General features: G+C 36.9%; 1 protein-coding gene across 2 annotated transcripts in view; it reads right to left on the bottom strand.

The window, feature by feature from the left end:
* The window catches only part of LRBA (LPS responsive beige-like anchor protein), a 363721-nt gene that overhangs the window by 100631 nt on the left and 242400 nt on the right, over positions 1–20690 (bottom strand). For both annotated transcript variants that reach the window (XM_066318056.1, XM_066318055.1), the window contains 4 exons: positions 18236–18353; positions 17153–17255; positions 15831–15946; positions 13477–13589 (listed from right to left, as the gene is read on the bottom strand). In XM_066318056.1, coding sequence (XP_066174153.1) covers positions 13477–13589; positions 15831–15946; positions 17153–17255; positions 18236–18353 — 450 coding nt within the window. The remainder of the gene's footprint in view (positions 1–13476; positions 13590–15830; positions 15947–17152; positions 17256–18235; positions 18354–20690) is intronic.

Raw genomic sequence — 20690 nt, 5'->3', positions numbered from 1 at the left:
AGCAACATCGAGAAACATTTTTTTGATTTTTTTTTTGAGAAAAAAGTAGTGATTGATGGGGTGGCAGAACATTAACAGTGGACTTGGAATTTTGATATTGCTATTCTTGTTTCTATGCTTTCTATTTACCACCTGAAGCCAAGTTTTACTTAATTCATAGAATCTTAACCTTTGAAACAGACAAATGAAATACCAGAATTTCTATAAAAAGCACTGATATAAAAGAAACAACATATGTATGACTAGAGATGTCTATCACACTTTAACCAATACTATTATTCTTTGTTCAGTGCTTACCTAGAATATAAACACCCAGGGATTTATTTAACCCTAGGAAACGTAATATTTTGCTATCTATAGCTGTGCATTTCCTCAGCAGACTTTTGTATAAATTATCTGAAAAAACATGAGTGTAGGTCACACAAATCACTGAGAAACCCAAAAGTGAATTTAACAATTTCACATGTAAAATGGTGTAAGAGTTCTAAAATATCTTTGGATATATATATATGCAAAATATGCATACATAATGCAATGCAATATGTATACAAAATTGCAATACAATTTTATATACAGATTGAGCACACTGTATGCTATTAATGTAAATTACGTTCATCTGTACAGACAATGGGTGGATTCAGATATAAGAAGAGTATTTCCTTCTCTCTCTTCTTCAAGAATAAATATGCTTAAGAATACACTATAAGGTGAGGAAAAACAAAGTCCTTGAACAAAAGTATCAGTAACCTAATCTTTAATTCAAGCAGAGTTCAAGTGAAAAACTCTGTCTGCTATTGAGATTATGATTATTCAAATAACTGCTTCTTTGCAGCTCACGTGAAATTTGGCATACAAGCTTCAAAGTGTTTTCTCATCTAGGACAGATTAGATCTTTGAGTGACCTAAAATCTAATCTTACGTTTTTTACTTAGAGCAGCTTTCACTTTACAGTGGGATAAAGAGAAACATCTTAGGTTAATTACTATTTTTGCAGTTCACTAATTTGAAATATAACCCTTTAAAAGAAGTTGTTCCTGTATAAAAGGATTTTTATCTGATTTAGCAAATTTATTCCAGGGAAGTATGAAACTGACTCCAAGAAGTCCCTTTGTTACAAGAACCATTTTAGAATCTCCATCTGTACTGATTTTCCCTAAAGGCTCAGCTATGCTTGAGGGAGAAAAAGAAGAAAGAAGGTCATTGGTAGACAAATTATACAAATTAAAAATAGGAATAGTGTTGTGCTGTATGGTTCTGTAACATTTTATGTATTCTCTTTATCTGCCTCTATTATTACTCTCCAAATGAGTATAGCCCAAATCAATAGTTATAGAATTACATTCCTTGAATATAAAGCTAAACCCAATTAGAATTGATTCCATTCTCTTTTCAAAAAAATAAAAAAAAAGGTATCATGCAGAGATCTATATAGCCAGAATCCACAGTATTGATTTTAGCTGTTATTGTTACAGTTGGTTTCTGAAGCCTGCAACAGGACAACTATCAAGACATGTCACATTTATTTGCAAGCAAATAAAAAAAGAAGTCCCCAAATGAAAAAAGCTTAGGGGAGAAAAAAAAAAAAAAAAAAAAAAAAAAAAAGGAACTGTGGAGCTGTGCACTGACAATGATACACTATCAGCTTACTCAGAGAAGTTACAGTGGGAATACACACATTGAATTATACATTACACGAATGCACTGATTTATTGTGGTAATAACATCCACCTCATTAAAAGATTCTGCTTTGCTGCAGTTGGAGGGCTACATATTGTTTACTGCTATAAATTAATGGCAGTGCACAGAAGACTGTAGAGCCCTTCTAACAATAGATCTGTAATGACAGTGCTGTATATCACAGCTTCCCCAGCAGCTTCATAATAAAATGGAGACAATGTATTGGGCTAATACATTCTACCAGGCAGGCCCATATTTTTCTGACAACTGCTTCTAAGGGTGAGGTGATTCTACTGTGTTACACTGCACTGAGCACAGTTAACTACAGAATAAAGAAAAAAAAATTAATTGAAATTTCTCAATTATTTCATATCGCGAAATTAACAGGGAATCATGATTACATACTGTATTCCCTCTCCTGTGGGTAAATGCCAAGGGAAAGAGAGGAACTCTAAGCTGTCCTAGATGTAGCTGTGAGAACACAAATTTACACTGCTCAACATGGTTTCCCTATAGCTACAGACCTCTAAGGAAGAATCAGCTGCAAAGCTTTCGTATCCTGAAATTCCAGAATATATTTTATTCACAGCACCTCTTTTCCCAGAGGAAAATCAGATATTAGTTCACCAATAAAAAATGTTTATTTAGATGGAGAGGGAAAAATGAAAAGCAGAGAGAGAAAAATTCCAATGAGCAAAAAATGGATGAGATTACAGGAGTAAAAATGACGGGAAAAAATCACTTATGGCCGCAAAGTTTTCAAATCATATTGAAAAATGAATGATGTGTATGGCTTTCAAGTCAGTGTTCACCCAAAAAGAGATCTAAACTAGGGCAAGAATTGGGGTAAGGTAGTTTTTGTTTTTGCTTTTTCCAAGGCAAAACCTACTTTTTGGCCCAAAGTGGTTGTTGTAACAACATGTGCTGCAACTATGAAAGTTAAAAGCCATTCTTAAAAAAGCCAAAAAAACCCAAAAAAACTCACTTGATATTATTTTTTCAAGTACTCTAAAATAAAGGAATACCTCAAAATACACAATTTCACATTTTTACCAAGAACTGAATATAGTAAATCTCACTCTTTGGACCCAAGCTTGCTTGCTTCCTTCAAAACATAACAAAGAAAAACGGTTTGCTGAAAAATAACTGAGAAAACACACTGACTCTTATCATCTCCTGCTGTCAAACACGTCCAGACACTGTGGTGTAGAGTTTTATTTGTTAGTTCTTACTCTTGCCCTGTGCCAGACAGGGGAACGCTGACCCATCTTGCCTCTGCACCCAACAGAAGCCAGCAGAATGTTCCCTGCTCCTCTACAGAGGGTAGAATCTCTCCTGGACTCTGCCACTCATGTTCAAGAATATGTAAGTTTTGGGAAGTTGCCAATGATTTTAAACAAACAGATTGAAGTCTTATAAAGAAAGATTACAATATGACTATGTATGGTCCTGCATTGAAGAAGACAAGAGGTGCTTTTTATTCTGATCTAATGTGCTTTTGTATTTTCAATAGCATTGCTCTAAATATGTCACAACTTCACTATGAAAAGAAAGGAAATTAAAAAAAAATAATAATAAAAAAGAGGGAGGGAAGAAAAAATGTTTTTCTTGTGATTTCTTACTCACATACAACCAGGTATTTGAATCCCTGCGAATACAATTTTCATTATTACTGAATCAAGTTTGGTAGCATCCCTGCCAAGTATGATGTTTGTTTCCCGTACATCTTATTTTCAAGATGACTATCTGGTTTTCATTACTGATATTTTTCATATTGGGCCTCAAGGACCAGGGGGACCCTTAGGTCATCTCATCTAGCCTTGAGCTTGTGTGACAAGAGGTTAAATGCCTTTGCACCACATGATTTGGAGCCCAACTATTTATACTTGATTACAGCACGAGCTGTATTTGGCCGAGCTGCTTTCCAGAAAAGCATCTGACTCCTGAGTACATGGACAATCTGCTACTTTCCTTGGAAGCTTTTTCTACTGATAGCTGTTACCCTCATTCTAAAAAACATAGGTATTTCAGTTTGGTTATGAATCTACTGGTCTGCTATCAAAGAGATATTACTAAACTCTCTCTGACATATCACAGAGTCTCTACTCATCCAGTATATTCTGAAGTTAAAGATACTTACAGACTATAATTAGATTTTTTAATAAACTTGACAAGTGGAGCTCTTCAAGTCTTTCATTTTAAGGCACTTCTTCCACTCTTAGGATTTCTCTGCTTGCCCACTTATCAATGTACTCCAAGATTCAGGAAACTGAAATGCATTCAGTGTTTCAGTGTTGGTTTTCTCCATGAACATGCCAACTGCTGGAAACTCTGCTGCACTAAAGCATTGTTTAGTTACTTTATGTATCACCAACAAAAACTGACTGAACCAGCCAATACCTGTACTATTGTCAGTAGGACATCCTGATCACTAAGTAAAACTCCTTTTTTCCCAGAGATATAAAGACAAGATGCAAGGGTTTAAACTAAACCCAAACTTTATCCATTTAGGTCAGCTGGGAAATGTCTGGGAACTCACTCATATAGTGCAGATCATTACTCTCTCATCTGTCATTTTTGGGTTTGAGAACAGCCAGAAAATGCTATTCCCACCTCCCAACCTATTCTCACTCACTGCTAGGCCTCATCATTCTTCCTCTCAGAAAACTGGTTTTCTTAAAAAGTAGGTCCCATCTTCTTTAGAGGGCATCTTACCTTTAATGCATATCTAACTCCAATTCAGTAAAGAACTAGATCCCAAAGAAAACAACAAACCCAACTATCTGCTGAACTGTTTGAGCTGCCCTCATTGATCAACCAAAGTGTCCTTGAGCTGTAAGATTTTTAAAATGGAAACAATTTATCAAGGAGAAAAAACAGTCCTTACCAATTCATTCACAAAAAAAAGCACCGGTTTCACAGCAGATGTCCCCTCAAACCTGTATCAAAGACTAGGTTACAAGGGGGATATATGAATTTGGATAAATCAAAATTTATCTAAAGACAAAGGGAGAGAACTTGACACAACCTTTTTATTCTTCCTCAGTAAGCATTTCAGTGATACACAATAATTCTGATATGCTATTTTTAATATTAATTGTGAATCGTATTTTAGTTATTTAAGAGCACAAGCAGCTACTTGAATTTCCTGTGCTTTCTTAGTGAAATAAGGGATTCCCTAGTCGAACACTTTTTGTACACACAATGTTGAAACTGCAATAATTATGAATATTAGCAAGCATACTCCACCTATTTTGATATAAACACATCATCACATTCTGCTTTAAAAACTTTTGAATACTCCAATTTCTATTCTCACGAAACTGAGAATTCGATGAAGGGCTGGAGCATAAGCAAAAAAAGGTCATGTGCATGCAAATTAGAAGTATTTGTACATATGGTTTATATTTCAGATGTTTTCAAGAGCATGCATATTCCTTTGAGACAGCAGGAATAGTCAGGAAAAACTGATCTAAAGATGGTCTAATAACTAGAATGTCTGGATATGTCAATATAAATAATACTTAATGTTGCGAAAGACAGAAGATTCCCAAAGCTCACAGTTAAAAAAAAAATGGGTCATAAGCTAATGTTAAGCATAAAAATGGAGCAGAAAAACTCTATTACGCAATATTAGTGATGTTTTAGCACTATCTCAGTGACAGGATATGCCTCAGGTCACCTAAAATCTAGGAGGAATTTGAATTAAAAAGAAAAATCTCCATGCCTTCACAGTACCAACAATAATATCAAATGCTATTTCACCACCTGTAGCAGATTGCAAACCAATGCACTGCTGAACTGCAGACTAATTAAGCACACGCTAAATGAAGCACAGTGAGGTTTAATAAATTGTTCAGCACAACTCAGTTTGTCACACGCTGTGTACCTGAGGTATCACTACACCCTAATGCTGCTGGGAAGCCAAACTGAAGAGAGTTGTTATGTGTTGAACATTTCCAAGAGGTCAGGGAGAAAGGAAGCTGGATGTCCCTGGGAATCATGAGGAAAATCCAGCTGCTTGCAAGGCAGTGAGGAGGGTATGGACTTACTCAGAAAATAACCCTGCCAGCCAAAAGCAAACATATGCATGCACACTCCATGAATTAACCAGTGAACTGAAAGAGAACCCTGCTCCGTAATTCACTTGCTTAACAAACAAACAAACAAAAAATCCTTTTATGGATTTTGAGAAGCAGGATTAAGTGAGAAGCCACACACACTTGAGTCACAGCAGGAGATGGAAACATTCCCTGTTTGCCCTCCTTTCACAGACCATGGTCCTCTGCCAACATATCACACAATCACAGCTGCCATTGTACCTAACATTAGACCACTTAAGACAATCAGAACTAAAAATATAATTATTTTTGTTTGTACTAAGAGGCACAGGACCTCAAGCCAAAAACTGATATAAACTTGTATTTTTTTCAGACTTCTGTCAGGGCAGAAATAAAATACATATTTTTCTGTATTATATGTAAACACCAAGCCTGAGCAAAGGAGCAGCAGAAGGCTAGAAAAGGGTACTTGGGAATGTATCAGGAGCTTTTTATTGTAATCTGTACTGCTTCATAAAACTCCTCCAATCAGATTATATCCATCCTGAATACAATCAGCTAAGAGCCCATCAATGTATCCTGTTTCACACATGCATTGCTTTACTCCTAAGGTGAATTCATCCATCATCTCATTCCCTGTTTCATAAGATCTGCTGATGAGTCAGCCATCACCTTCAATACCATCAGCAGATGAGCATTGTCAGGAAGTTTTATCAGCTCCCTTTTCACACTCTTTTTTCAGATTAGCAACTATGCTGAACAGTAAGGATAAAGTACCAAAGAAATTTTTGTAATGTCACTTTGGAAATGAAACTCGTGTTTCTGATTCTGAGGCAGCTGCAAGTGACTGGCTGGATATGATATTTGAATTATTTTAATTAATATTGTTAAATTGCTCACCTCAACACTTTAGGACCATAACATCTTTTCTTAGTAATTTTTTTGTATTCATTTCCTTCATTTGATCTACATTTTTATCTGTTGATGTTTGAGTTTTAGAAAGGTCAGCTGATGTGTGCATCGAAGTCCACAGCCCGAGAACTACCTTAAACTCCTCCTTAAACAAAGATCATTATTTTACCATGATCTCATTTTCTGACCACTATTTTTAAACCTGAATTGTTGTTTGACCCCCAGAGGCCTCCTGCTCCTAGAAGTTTGACCAACCCAGCTCCAGTTAGGTGAGAAAAATCCCATATTCATTTCCCAGATGAGTGCAATTTTTAACTCAGCCACCATCGAGCTTGTTCAGAAATCTGAGTTACACAGATGTGTGCTGCAGCATCCATGATCATGAGTTCAAATGTATGAATATAAAAAGGAAGAGAGATTTTATCAAGAGAATAATTTTCACTTTACATTAGGAAGGCAGAAAATATACATTTAGAATGTCTATGGCCCAAGACGTGTGTGTGAAATCACTTTATCTTGATTTCTAGTAGATTTTATGACCAGGCATATGCCCCATGGTTTCTTGTGATCATTTAAAAGGTCATGAACCTCCCTCAGTTCGTTCCCAATTTTAAGATGACATATGTCCAGGACAGCTAAAACTGAAACAAGAGCAAGATGGACAACAGCAGTAGATACAAACTTGGAGTATAATTTTGAACATCTATGGTTAATTTTAAGCTACAGTATTTTGTATTTTTGTGAATTTCTACGTTCCAAACAAATACTCCTCCTTAAGGCAAAGCAAGATTAAGATTATTAAGCTTATTACCAAAATTATTCTTTTTGATCCTGTAAGCTTGGCTCTTCCCTAATAACCAAACAAAACTTAAAAAAAAAATTAAAAGATTGCTTGAAGATACATAAGGGATCCTAGAAACTGATCTATGCATCTGAAGTACAAACAGTATTCTTCTTGTAGCTTCAGAAAATAAACCTCTGGTGGGAAGAAAAGAGAATATGGAAGAGACAGTACGAATGGCAATGAGATGCATTCTATCATCCACTTGTAATATTCTTTAGAGAAGGTGGTATGACACAGAGAATAACCAACTAAAGACAAGAAAAAAAACCCAAAGGTGATGTTTAAAAGGATGGTTATGACACTGTCATAGAGCAATATAAATTACCAGAATACTGTTTTTTAAATCTACCTGCAGTAAGAGTAGGATTTCAGAAAGCATGCTTTAATTAATCATCACAGAGATACATTTGGGTCAAGTTCCAGCCTCAGCAGGTCTCCACAGGAGAAGCAGACCTCTATGGAAACCACGTTTGTTAGAAAACACATGGAAATCACATGTTCATTACAAAAAAGGTCCTGAGATAGACGCTGCATGAAGCTCAAATCAACACATCCACTCGATCTCCGTCCTTAAAGCGAAAGAACAAACTGACATTAAAATCTCCAAGGCCCGTGTTCACATCAGCGGTAAGAACCCAAGAGCTGGTTAATTTAAACAAAGCGGTTTTCCCGGCAGTGTGTCCCTGTCCGTGGTGCTGAATGCCGGGGCGGCGGGACGGGGACGGTCCCTGTCCGTGGTGCTGCAGACACGGGCCGGGACACAGCGACACCGGCCACAGACCCGGGGGGCCCTTTGCGGCTTTGCCTCCCAAATTTGGCAACTGTGCTTCCGGAAACGATACAACACATCGGCTCAGCTGTCAGAAAGGACGATCGACCCATTTTATCACTCGTCTGAGTGTCACTGGCATTCCAGAGTTTCACAACATCACTTTTCCCCATTTAGAACTGGGAAAAAATGATGCTATTAAGTCAAAAATTTCAAGGGAATATAACAGGCTACTCAACACTTCAGTTTGTATTGTTTCTAATTACAAAACAGATTATCCAATCTAAACAAAGAAAGCCCATAATAGTCCTAAAGTTCTAGCACTGTCTTGGGATGTGAAGTTAATAATCTTGCACAGCTTCCTGCAAAGACGGTCTTTACAATCCTCTTCCCACCTTCCCTTTTCAGGTCTCTGTGTATGCAAAGAAACCAGATCAAGAGAAGTGAATCTTCATTCTCCCAGCTAGATTTTGCTCTTTCACGGTTTCCTACATGGAATCAACACCAGAAAGGTTCTGCTCAGAGTATTTCCTGTTTGTATGCTTCCCTTCTCCTCTAAGTTTCTCCCAGTGTGGTTATGTCAAATGTTTAGGTTTGTCAACCTAAATTTTAGAGAGCATGAAGTGCTCCTCTCCTCCGAGAAGCAACTTGTGTTTCACAAAAAAAGCACGACAACTTGTTGTCTGAAAGTGGAGAGGATCTGATAAATATACTTTATACTAAAAATATCAAAAGTCATAAGAGAATATAAAATGAATAATGAAAAGGGTGTGTCCTTTTCAGATATCACTGATATCCCAGGTATCATTCAGGCTGGCTTTAATGCCTCTAGCATTGTTTCTTGAGATATCCAAAATTCTAGAAAATTTAATGGATCTACTTGTGAGTACCACAGATACTAGTACGAATTTTGAAATACTTTATTTTCTGTAATGCCCTGTTTTTAAGCAGGGATTCACATGAAGCACCCTGAGAGGAAAAATATTCATCCCTCCTTTCTGAGGCTGTCTGGCTTTGGAATACTTTTTAACTAAGTGATCTTTTGTCACAGTTACAGATGATAAATTTCCTACCTGAAATAGCAGTGACAAGGCAGCCAGGACAGGCGCTGGGCCCAGCAGTGCCAAGCCTCAGAAGTTTTAGCACATAAATTCCAGATGGAATTGCCCATCAAAACAAGTCACTGCCATCGCACCCACTCTTATTATTACTCACACTGTTCCTCTCATCCTCCTTGAATGTCCAGTTTTTGAACACTCTTTACGCTTAGAAGGACATTGGTGAGTTCATCAGTTTCAGCTGCGCTACTTTTGTGTGTATTTGGCAGGAGCCGAATAAAATGTAATCCGCATTTCCTATATGAAAGCACTTGATTCAGAATATCTGTACAAGTTTTAATGCCTCTCTAGACAAAAAAAAAATCTTTTAAAAAATTGCAAAGCTCTAATAGGTTCACATAAAAAATGGTTTTCCATCTCTTTGCCAAGAGGTAGATAAGCAAATTTCATGTCCATCCCAATCTGCTTCCACATGAGGGAAAATATGAAGCACAAGATTTATATGCACTGCATTTGTGCACCCTGGGCACCCTGTAACAGAATTCAGGCTGGCATGCTGAAGAACACCCAACAGCGAAGCTCACATCAGCACAACAAAAGTATTCTAATTTTTCACAGTAAAAAAAAATCTATTACTTCTCTTCTGTCAAGGTGTATTTTATATTAGTGGCTCCCACATACCAATTAAACACCTCACTTCACTGAAGGTGAGAACTATTTGTTGCTTTTGTGCACTTGACTGGAAAAGAAGTCATTACATCCATAACAGCCTCTGTAAAACTGATGATGATTTAGCAAATATTGCATGGAATAGATAAAAATATGAATAAAAATATTATTATGTACACATGTAGCTATAGTGGAGAGAAAAGAAGATTTAAGAGCAGCATAAATTTCTTCTTCCAGTTGTGTCAGTTTATGATCCTACACAAATGTTGTGCCTTACGAAAGGAAAATTATCAACAGCTCCTTGCACACAGCAAGACCTTGTAACAAACTTTTGAGAGTATAAAATCATGCTTCCATATCTCAGTATTTGCCATGTATTTTTACTCCTATTCTCTTTCCCTATCCAAGTTCAGAAATACAGTGCAATTTATTGCTTCCACTGAATAAGGAAAAGAATGTGCTTATGAATAACATAAGTAATGCAGAAAAAGCCACACGTTCTGGGGGGAACCGTGCCTGTTGTATAAATAAAATATATACTGCCATAAATATAATATGTAATACTCATTCCAAACCATAGTCACCTCTTAAGGAATAAACACTTGAGTCAAAGCAGGGTAACAGACTGGCAGTGCACTCCTGGCATTTGTCAGGAGCGTTCCTCAGGCTGACAGCAATATTAACCACAATCCATTTCAGTTGCTTTGGTTTATCATTGTGTGACTGATGTTCAAAACAGTGCCATAAGAAGCTGCTTACACAAAGTGTTGGTTTAACCTGCACTCTGCAGCTCTTTAAATCCATAGTAACTGTGGACTCCTGGCTGACACATTAAAAAAACCTGTTACTTAGATTTGACACTTAACTTGCAATTTCTAAATTATTTTTAAAAGTAAATTCTTCATTGTCTTTGGCAGCAAAAAAAAAGTAAAAACATTGACCTGACTTCCTTTCTGCCAGATCAAAATCAAAGTTTTCCTTTTCTTTACACAGTGGGAGCACTAAACTGTGACGAATTTCTGGGCATGCATAAGGAAAGGAAATATTTAAATGACTGTTAAAACCATGTAGACATTTAAGTGAAATATCTTTCAATATTTTAAAAACCTTTAGCAGTGCAAAAGCATAGACATGCTACAATAGCTAATTAGCACACATTTGGAAGCATTAACCCCAAGGTAACAGTGCTGCAATGAAAATTTCACAACATACATGACATCCACAGATTTCCACAGTAGAACATTAGCAAGGTCTTCCAGATACTTGTCACAAATTTATCACCTGACACAAAGTTTAACATTTGAGCTACCTGGAGTTGGTACTGCTAGAAATGCCAAAACAGTAAGCAAAACTTGAACTGCTTTATTTGAAAAAGGTATGGCATAAAGACTCTCACTCTGTGTGTGTATCTGTATCTATATTTATATCTATATATCTCAAATAATTATGTGCTGTCTAAAGTTCCCAGTTTTCCAGCAAAAGCTTGAGAAGGTTAAATGTAGACAAAGATGCAATCCAAGTCACGTCCTCCCTCAGCACCAGCAGTAGAAAGATTCCCTCAGAACTGAAAGCACACTTAGCAATCCACCTCAGAGATTATTTTCATGAACAGACAAATCCATATAACCAGAAAATGTCAATAAAAAACCACACAGAAATAGAGCAGGTTTGCTATCCAATCTCTCAAATGGAGTTAAGTGCAATATCTAACTTAAAATAAGAAAAAAATGTTCTGTTTCAGGGAGGAAGAAAGACCAGGACTACAGTGCTGATTGAATTGACTCTTCAGAAATGAAAATAAAATTAAAAGGAGACCCCTCAGAAGAACAGCACCTGGAGAATCTTTTCCTTGTCTTCAATTATTTCAGCAATGACGTGACCTATGCAGAAGTGTCACATAACAAAAAATTAATGGAAAATGAGGTTGCAAAAACCACGTCATTACCAAGGAATTCATTAATGATTAGTACATTTAATTTATGTACTGACTCAAGCTACACAGGGCTGATGTTACTTTTAAGTTTTCCATGTTGATTTAAGTGCAATTCACAAGAGTACCCTAGCTTGGTGATAGATATTTTTGGCTGTAAACTACCTTCAGATACTTTCTGACCAGGGGATTATTAAACAGCGTTTTTTGAATTCCACAAAGAAAAAATATTTTAAAATAAATACATGGTTAACTTCTAAAGCTTTGGTAAAATATAAAATATATGCAGGTTTACCCATGAATGCGGATCTGTGTCAGCCAGACATTCTAAGAAATCTTAAGAGTTAACGACTTATTCACATTAAGTAACACTATTAGGAAAAGTTGCAACAATAATACCTCAGCATCTCTGCCTTGGTTTTAACTGTGTACATATACACATTCAAAAGGCATGGTACAGTTTTCAAATATAGATATATGCACACACATTCAACTGTACATGTACACATATATACAGGTATATATGTGTGTTTATTTGTCTATATATTTGCTGACTATACAGTACCTCTTTTAAGGTTAAAATGCTAAATCAGTAATAAAACCTTTTCACAGACCTCTGTTTACTTTAATCAATTGTGAACTTAAAGCAAAAATTTTAAAGCTGCCAAAATTCCATGGGTTTTTTTTTAGTAGCAAATTACCAATTTACATGAGACTTAAATAAAAAAGAGCTACAACTAAAATACTCTCCTTACCTTTTCTACTAATTAACTATATTGCTCCACGTGTCAACCACTTCCCATAAAAGCTACCCTTTAGAAAAAGATCCTGCTTGCTGATCAGTGCAACTTTACCCAGCCTTAGTAAAGAAAATTAGAGATATTTCTACTTTGTAAAATGAAATAGTCCTTTCTGGAAAGCATTCTAAGAGAATAATCACTCTCTGCAAACAGGCTGTATATCGAAGCTGCAAATGGGGGGGAAGTGCTGAAAAAACCCACAAGGCTACTCTGCCAGAAAGGAATTGTTTGGAAAAGTTGTTCAAACCTGCCAATGTATGTCTGACAAAGGACAGCTGCATTACTCCAGCATACCTGAAGGGGTACACAGAGGAAGTGATAAAATAAAGTTTCTGTTCATTGGAATACAGACAGTGATTTAAAAGTACCTAAATTACAATGGTATCACAGGGTTTGCTACTAAAAAAAGCCCAATTCTCATCAGAAAAAAAAACCAAACAGGAAAAGGCTAATTTTTAATCTTTAACAGCCTCAGCATTCCTAACTTCATTAAAATTTGAAATGAAATGGGATGTCTATATTCCAACTAGAAGCACCTTCCAATAACAATGATTAAGCTGATACAATCAGAAGCAATAAGAATACATTAATAATTCATCCTAACACAACCTGATCCCTATTATCCGTACACACACGAAGAAATGAAACACTGTTAATGGTCGTGCAAGTAACATAAGAAACACGGCAGAAAGTGTTTGTAAGACTACTATGATAAAAAAAAAAAAAAAAAAAAAAGGTATATTTGATGACAGATACCTTAGACAAATCCCTGAAGTTGCTAGGAAGTGTGAGGTCCAACTCCTCTGACTCATAGTTGGTGATAACCCAAGGGAAGACGGGGTACTGATTCAAATCATTGTAAGTTCGGCCTGACAAACAACAAAAAATCCCCCACTGTGAATCAAGAGTTATATTTAACTAAAATGCCGCTCTCTAAAGATACAACAATATAACTTTATGAGCTGTATGAAAGAACTGCAGTTCATTTCAGATCTGTTATCATTCCAATATTCTACTTTGCTTTATTGAAAGGATAATGGAAAAGTTGACAATATGCTAGTATTTAATCTAAAACATTTCAGCCCATTTCACTTTAATTGTAAACTCTTTTGCATACAGTAAGATTGACAGTTAAATTCACTCATTTCCTACACATTTCTCCTTTCCTTGTTTACATCATCTTGCCTTCCATTTCCTTAAGGTGAAACACTTCAAAAATTGGAGGGGTAATGATTTTTGTTGATACTAAAAATTAAAGCATTCTTTTTACATACTGTCTTAAACATGAAAGAAGAATGAAGTAGCTCAGGAATTCAGACTGAAGAATTTTTCAATTAATCACTGTTTCACCTAGAGAAATCACTTAGAGGGGAATTCATCCTTGCCCATTGTCTCTCTACAGATATGCCAACATTTACCAGGACGGAAAATTTGGTCTGGATACAGGTTCATGTGTGTATCTTCATCTATCTAAGAAATAATACACTTCTTCCAGTAAAACCAAAATATCCAGTGAGAATAAGCATATACCATGCACACATACACACCCCCAAAAAGCCTGGTTTCTAAGTTTAAAATGCAGTTTTTACATAGATCCTGTCTCTTTTTATTATATTGTTGCAGAGGCTCATTCATTCATATCAACTTCAATCAGCATATTCTTGAGATCTTGTCCAGCTTGGTCTTAAAAGTCTCCAAGGACAGGCTTTAACCTCTTCCCCAGGAATATTATTTTACAACCCAGCCTGTAACATTGTCAGAAAACATTTTCTAAGCCTCCAACCAAAGCTTCTCTTCTTCCAGTTTTCTTACACCCCTCAGTACTTTTCCATCTTGGTTTGCAGTATTTTTCAATGGCAGAGTCAGTCTTTCCCTAATCACTTGGCTGTATTGCACATTATCTCTTACTGAGGCTTAAGGCTACTTACATGACACTGGGATAACTATCTTTCCTTTAATTCCCTATCACGAGCAACTCAACTTTCCCTCTTCCCACAACGTTATCTTTTTGCTTCTTTTAACCTCAAACACCAAGCAGATAAGAATTCAATTTATTATTTCAATAGTATATATTAAAGCTGAAAAGGGTCATTCATTAGAGGCACAGAAAACAGTGTCATGATGTGCCTCATTCAGCTGGAGCAGTAACGAGGCAACAGATCGACCCCTACTTCTAAAAATCTGCCAGCATCCTGGCACCTCTGACTTGATGACTGATTACAGAAAGCACCAAAACTGACCATTTGTATAAAATGCAATTAGTGCAAGCACAGGCATTTGTTATATCAATCGTGTTAGCAAGAGCCGAGCCTGAAAGGGAATTAACAGACCTTTCACCACTGTCAATACCACGGAAAACAGCTGAAAATTGAGAAATTTTCTAAGTTGCTCAGAGGAGAGAATAAGTTGGAAAATAAAAGGGATGTCATGAGACCCAACAGTCAGCCTCCACTGAAGCCCAGCTGGTTAGAAGCTGGCAGGGTAAGATGGGTTAAACAGAATATAGGTTAGCATTTACAGAATAAGTGGTTAGGACAGAAATAGAAGGATACAAATTAGGGTTGGGTTTGGATTAATGGTGTCCTGGAACAGCAGCACTGGCAATCCAGGCACTGCACCCTTTTCTGAGACCAACCATGATCCTGTAACACTGGTATTTACTGGCTCCAGGAGTATCCTGCTCTCTGGCTGAGATTTCCCAGCTCTACAGAGAACTTGTAGCATCTACGATATTCAGGGATGACAGTACTTAAAAATTAAAACTTTGAATACTGAAGATAAAGAAGTTCCTATTTCTGAGGCTTTCCTAAATAGTTGACAGTCTCTATAGTTCCTGTTCCCCCACAACAGTCATGATATTCTGATTTTAAGTGCAGCTCAGTACAGAATTATGAATACCTCTCTAGTTTTACATAAACATAAATATAACTACAAATAAACTAAATTTAGGAGGATTTTTGCCAAGCTCTTCAGGACAAAATAATACACAGAAAAAACTACTCATTAAAAGAGCAAAATCTAGTTGTGCCCTGTGGCTGTTGAGACTGTGCCATCATTAGCTCCTTTTCCGTGTAATTACAGCAATTTGGATGCACAGTAATTAGCAATACCTGCTATAGTGTTTAGAAACATCAAGTATTCAAAGTTGGAAATCTCTCGGTGTTGCCACCTCTGGGTCATGTTGGAAGCTTTGAATATCTGTCGTGGGCTGGCCAAAGAAATGCGTCTGAAAAGAAAGAAAATCGGAAAAAAAATAATGAGAAAACCTGGTGGGTTTTCCTTTTTTTACATATCTGATTTTTAGTGGCAGTAGTACATATTCTTTCTACCAGGCCTATGCTAGATTTCTCTGGAGATCAAACTGCCACTTGGATACTTGAAGTTCATTTTTAAAGTTTTATAATCTAATAAGAATAAAAGAATTAAAGCATCTGACAGCTGGATATGTCAAGATTTGAAAAATTTCCAGCAGAAACCTTTACAGCTGTGCAAATTCAGCTGCTCCATGACTGCTTGATGTATTACAGAAATATGTTACTGGAGATTTAGAGAGATGGAATATCATTAAATAAGAAAATTACAATACTTTTAGAATTTCACATAAGAATAAAGTCATCTTTAAGGAGAGGTTTCTAAATCCCTCAAGAACAAAGGAAAACAATGATAAGATGATAGAATTTCATTATGAAGTCCATCCTCTTGAGATTTAAATTCTGGGCAGTGTTGAAGAGTTAGTCATAAATAACTCAAACTTTCAGAATCTGATGCCAGATTTCCTAATGTTTGTGAAAGAAGACTGTAGAGTCATTCCTTGGAGTGATAAATCAAACAGAGAAGAGCTTATCATAAAATTCCCAAGACTGTTTTGTTCATGATGAAAACATCTGTAAATACCAAACCCACATCACTTAGGGAGGAAAAAAACCCGTATGTTGTTTTAGTTAACAATTCTTTACAAGTATTGGTGAACAATTCAAGGAAACTGTAACTCATTTTTTTAATAACCTCCATTACGTTGCAAACAAATTCATCAATACAAACGGATGTGAAATTTTGAGCAAATGTGTCTTCCATGTATATTTAATATTTTTCACATATAATTTGTTTCTGAAAACAGAAATCCTAATATTCTTACAGAGTGGCTATAATTATAATCCAAGAGATTTTTTGTTTCTGGACTCCATAAAAAAACCTACAAAACACAACAGAAAACCTCCCAAACTATTTTAATCCCATTTCTATGTACAGAAATCTATCAAAAATAAAAACCCGAAGTAGCAACATCCAAGATACTCCCTAAGGGTTTCCTGCTGCACGTTCTGTATAACAGTAGGTGTCAATGTTACAGACCATGTTTGATGGCTGGTTTGATGAAATAAAAAAAAAGAATTCTTAGAACTGACAGATAAAATTAACTCAAGTTGTAAAATACCTGGTCTGGGGTAGTCCAAAGATGGTACCAATACCAACCCGAGGTAGACAGTTAACCACTTTCTTCACTGTTGCTTGGTCAGGGAAGTTGAACATGACTCCCACTGTGAGCACAAGAGTTGAAATACAGCATTATTTTACACATTTTAGGCTTTCTCAACCGACACAATGCAACTCCAAGCTCAGGTGCTCAACAGATCAGACAAGTTTCATCCAGGTTGCTGTAGATATACTTTTTTTTTTTAATTTCCAAAACTCCTTTTATATATTACTAACAGGAATTTTAACAGAAGTTGTCACTTTTGCAGACCTTACAAAAACATTTGTTTTCCTTTTTGAATAGTAACTAAACCTATATGCACAGATTGACTGTCTAGAACTATTTTAAAAATGTATGTATTAACTGGTTCACACATTTACTAATTTACTTTCTGGATATTTTCTAGAAATAATCTTCAAAATACTATCTTTCTATTTCGTCTGAAACATCTGAATGATGCTTAAGAAACGGCAACTTAAAAATCTAAATAACAATCTAATTATGGAATCACTAGTGGCTATTTATGACTTCGGAGAGTACAACAAGCTTTTAGGCATATAATTAATATTTTTTTGGACAATATCATTCCTGAAACAAAGTCCTACATTTTAAATAAAGCATGAAGGCACAGCAGTCACCAGTCTAATCCAGTAGTGAAATTCTTTCATTTAGTTGTTCTTGGTGTGTAGAACTAACAACTATCAACCCTCCAAGGGGACACAAAAAATCCTTCATGCGTAACAGATCAGAGATAGGACTGTCTTGAGCAGGAGTCCTCAGAGAATGCCAAAACCCACATGAATATAAACGAAAGTGTGGCATTGATAATGCACAGTTCTCATGCTTGATCATAATTTATCATTGAAAAGAGAGTTGGAAGGAGAAACTAAATTACAAAAAAATACTAACTTAAACAGTGATACATTTAATCCAAGCCCTTCCTCTGTCTACAGAAATCCACGTTGCAACAGACAAAACTAAACATCCAAACAGAGTGCACATGTCCCCACATCCACACTTTTCATTTCTTTACTCTCACTGTACCTCTGTTTGCCATGAAGATCTCCAGCGCTGTGTTTTGCAAGAGGTAACGTCGGGAGAAGATAGATCGAATCTCTGAGAAGAGCCATTTTCCATGGAGTCCTTCTGTGTATGCCAGAATCTAGGAGAAACAGGCATAGAGGATGTTTAAAATATGTTAGCTGGACAGGTAATACCTTGCAAAAGAGAAACTCTTGGACCCACAAACATGGATTCTACCAATTACATGCAAAACCTGCAGCAAGAATAAAATACGCTCAAACTTCAAATTATGCTATGAATCTCCAATGTATTTTTTTGTACTCCTGAATTCAACTAGTCATGTCGAAGATTTTAAACATTTGCTTGCATTTTCTCCTCTAAAGATAACTGTCTATTTTTCATAACAGTTTCAGAGTTTCAAAAACATTATTAAATGTTCACCACCTCAGCAAAGCACAAAACCTTATTCTGAAATGTATTTCAAGCAGATGTATCTGCACTCCCTTCAGCATTGTAATAACAGGCCTGTAATAACTAAGCAAGAAAAAAAATGTCTTTTAAGAAAATAAAATGTTCCTTAGGTTTATCGTTCAGGCAGCATTCATTAATTCTGGAACTGGAAAGGTTGGCTGTATAAGAGGTTAAGTATCATTTTGTCAGCTAAGGTTAAACACAAACCTGCAAATGAACTCAGCATAATCTCTCTATGGAGTAAGCGGCTGTCAAAGTAACTTGTTACAATTCCTGTCATCCCATCTGACAGACACAGATGCTTGGTCTGCCTTCACAATTCAAACTAATCCCATTTTCAGTCCTCAGCCACTTTGTTTCTTTGTTGCTTCACTTTTTTCCTTTTCGTTTCAAAGCTTAATTATGTAAGTGTTAACGGACAGAGAGACTGGACACTTCTCTACCTCAGATTAACAAATTATAGGAGAAGGAAAATCTGAGATTTGTCAATTTTACCAACCCCAAAAGCACTTAATAGAAACCCATCACAGAAAAGGAGAACCAAATGCAAACCTTGTTAACATCACTCTTACCACATTTCACTTGAGCAATATATTGTGTATAACAGCAAAAAAGCTAAATTCAAGTCCTTAACATAACCAAGACTGCTATTGAAACCAATAATTTGTTTACAGGTTTTTAACAATGGAGGATTTTGCCTGGCATGCAGCATATATTGACAAATAAAACCTGCATTTTTGTAGCACAGAGAGCAGATGCACCATTACAAAAGCTCTACACAATACAGCATAAAATATTGTATCGGTTTTGTGAATTAAAAGCAAACAAGCCTGGCAAACCAAAAGCTGAGAGCACAGATCAGAACACACAAAGCAAATCATCTCCCACACCTTCTTTCTCTTTACTTCATCTCTCATCCTCACCTCAATACAAGTGGCAAAGTCAATTTCTCTCCCAGCAAACACACGTAGAAAGAGCAGGAATAAAACTTCGTATTATTCCTGCACAAAATTCTAGAAATGTGATGAAACCAGAGAGTGTCAGGGGTTGCTAAACATTTCTGGAACTGGGGAACTAACAGATTTGGGCCACGCTGACACTTGTCATAGCACACCCATAACCCATCCACACTAATTGGCCCATTTGTGTAATTCTGTGCTGCCATTCAGAGCCACTGCAAGTGGCTTTTGTCACACGTGTATAAATATCCTCCAAGAATGCAACATCAAAAGAGGTAACAAAGGAGACAAAGTTGCCCTGCTCATGCACAGAAATCTCCTAGTACTTTTTCCTGGTATTTAGCCATCTTATGATCCTGAAATTGGAGCTTCTAACAGCAAGGATTGATTTTGTTTTGAGAAAGACAGCAACGTGGCAACCTCCACATTTCTGTAACAACTAAAACACAACAACCTGTTTGTCCCCATCTGTCTGTGCATGGCAAATTCGAACACTTACTGTGTGGACACTGTGAGTAAAACCTGCACACTGAACGATCACTACTTTTACCCTGCGAGGTGAGCCTTTTCCGTGAGAGTGGGGATCCTGCGCGAGCCCCAGAGCTTGCTGCTTCCAACCTCCTCAAAACTGGAAGGAAAAGCACCACCTCGAGAAGAGCAGAGGTGGCTCGCACTGTGCACCCACCGGGAAGCTGGCGAGTTGGGTGAGAGCAGGTTTGCAGCAGGGGAACACAGCACAGGAACACCAGCAGCCCCGCTGTAAGCGTTCTCTGCAGCGCTCATTAACAAAAGTGATCAGAGCCACAAGCAGCTGAGGCCGGGCTGAGCAAGGCTCTGGCTGCTCTGCGGCCTCACTTCAAAGCCTCTGGAGTTCAATTAAAACTGGATTAGGTGGGAGCAGACCTTCTTTGGGACACTGACACTCCGGGCGCACTGACAGCAGCCTGGACAGGCAGAGGTCCAGGGAACCAGTTGCCGTGGAAACAGCAGCATTGTCCCTCCTCATCGCTCCACCTGGAGCGGATGAAAGCTCCAGAAGACAAACG

The sequence above is a fragment of the Sylvia atricapilla genome, chromosome 4 (genome assembly GCF_009819655.1).
Source record: "Sylvia atricapilla isolate bSylAtr1 chromosome 4, bSylAtr1.pri, whole genome shotgun sequence".
Lineage (NCBI taxonomy): Eukaryota > Metazoa > Chordata > Aves > Passeriformes > Sylviidae > Sylvia > Sylvia atricapilla.
The sequence above is the reverse complement of the archived record's forward strand: the minus strand, read 5'-3'. Positions and strand labels throughout refer to the sequence as shown.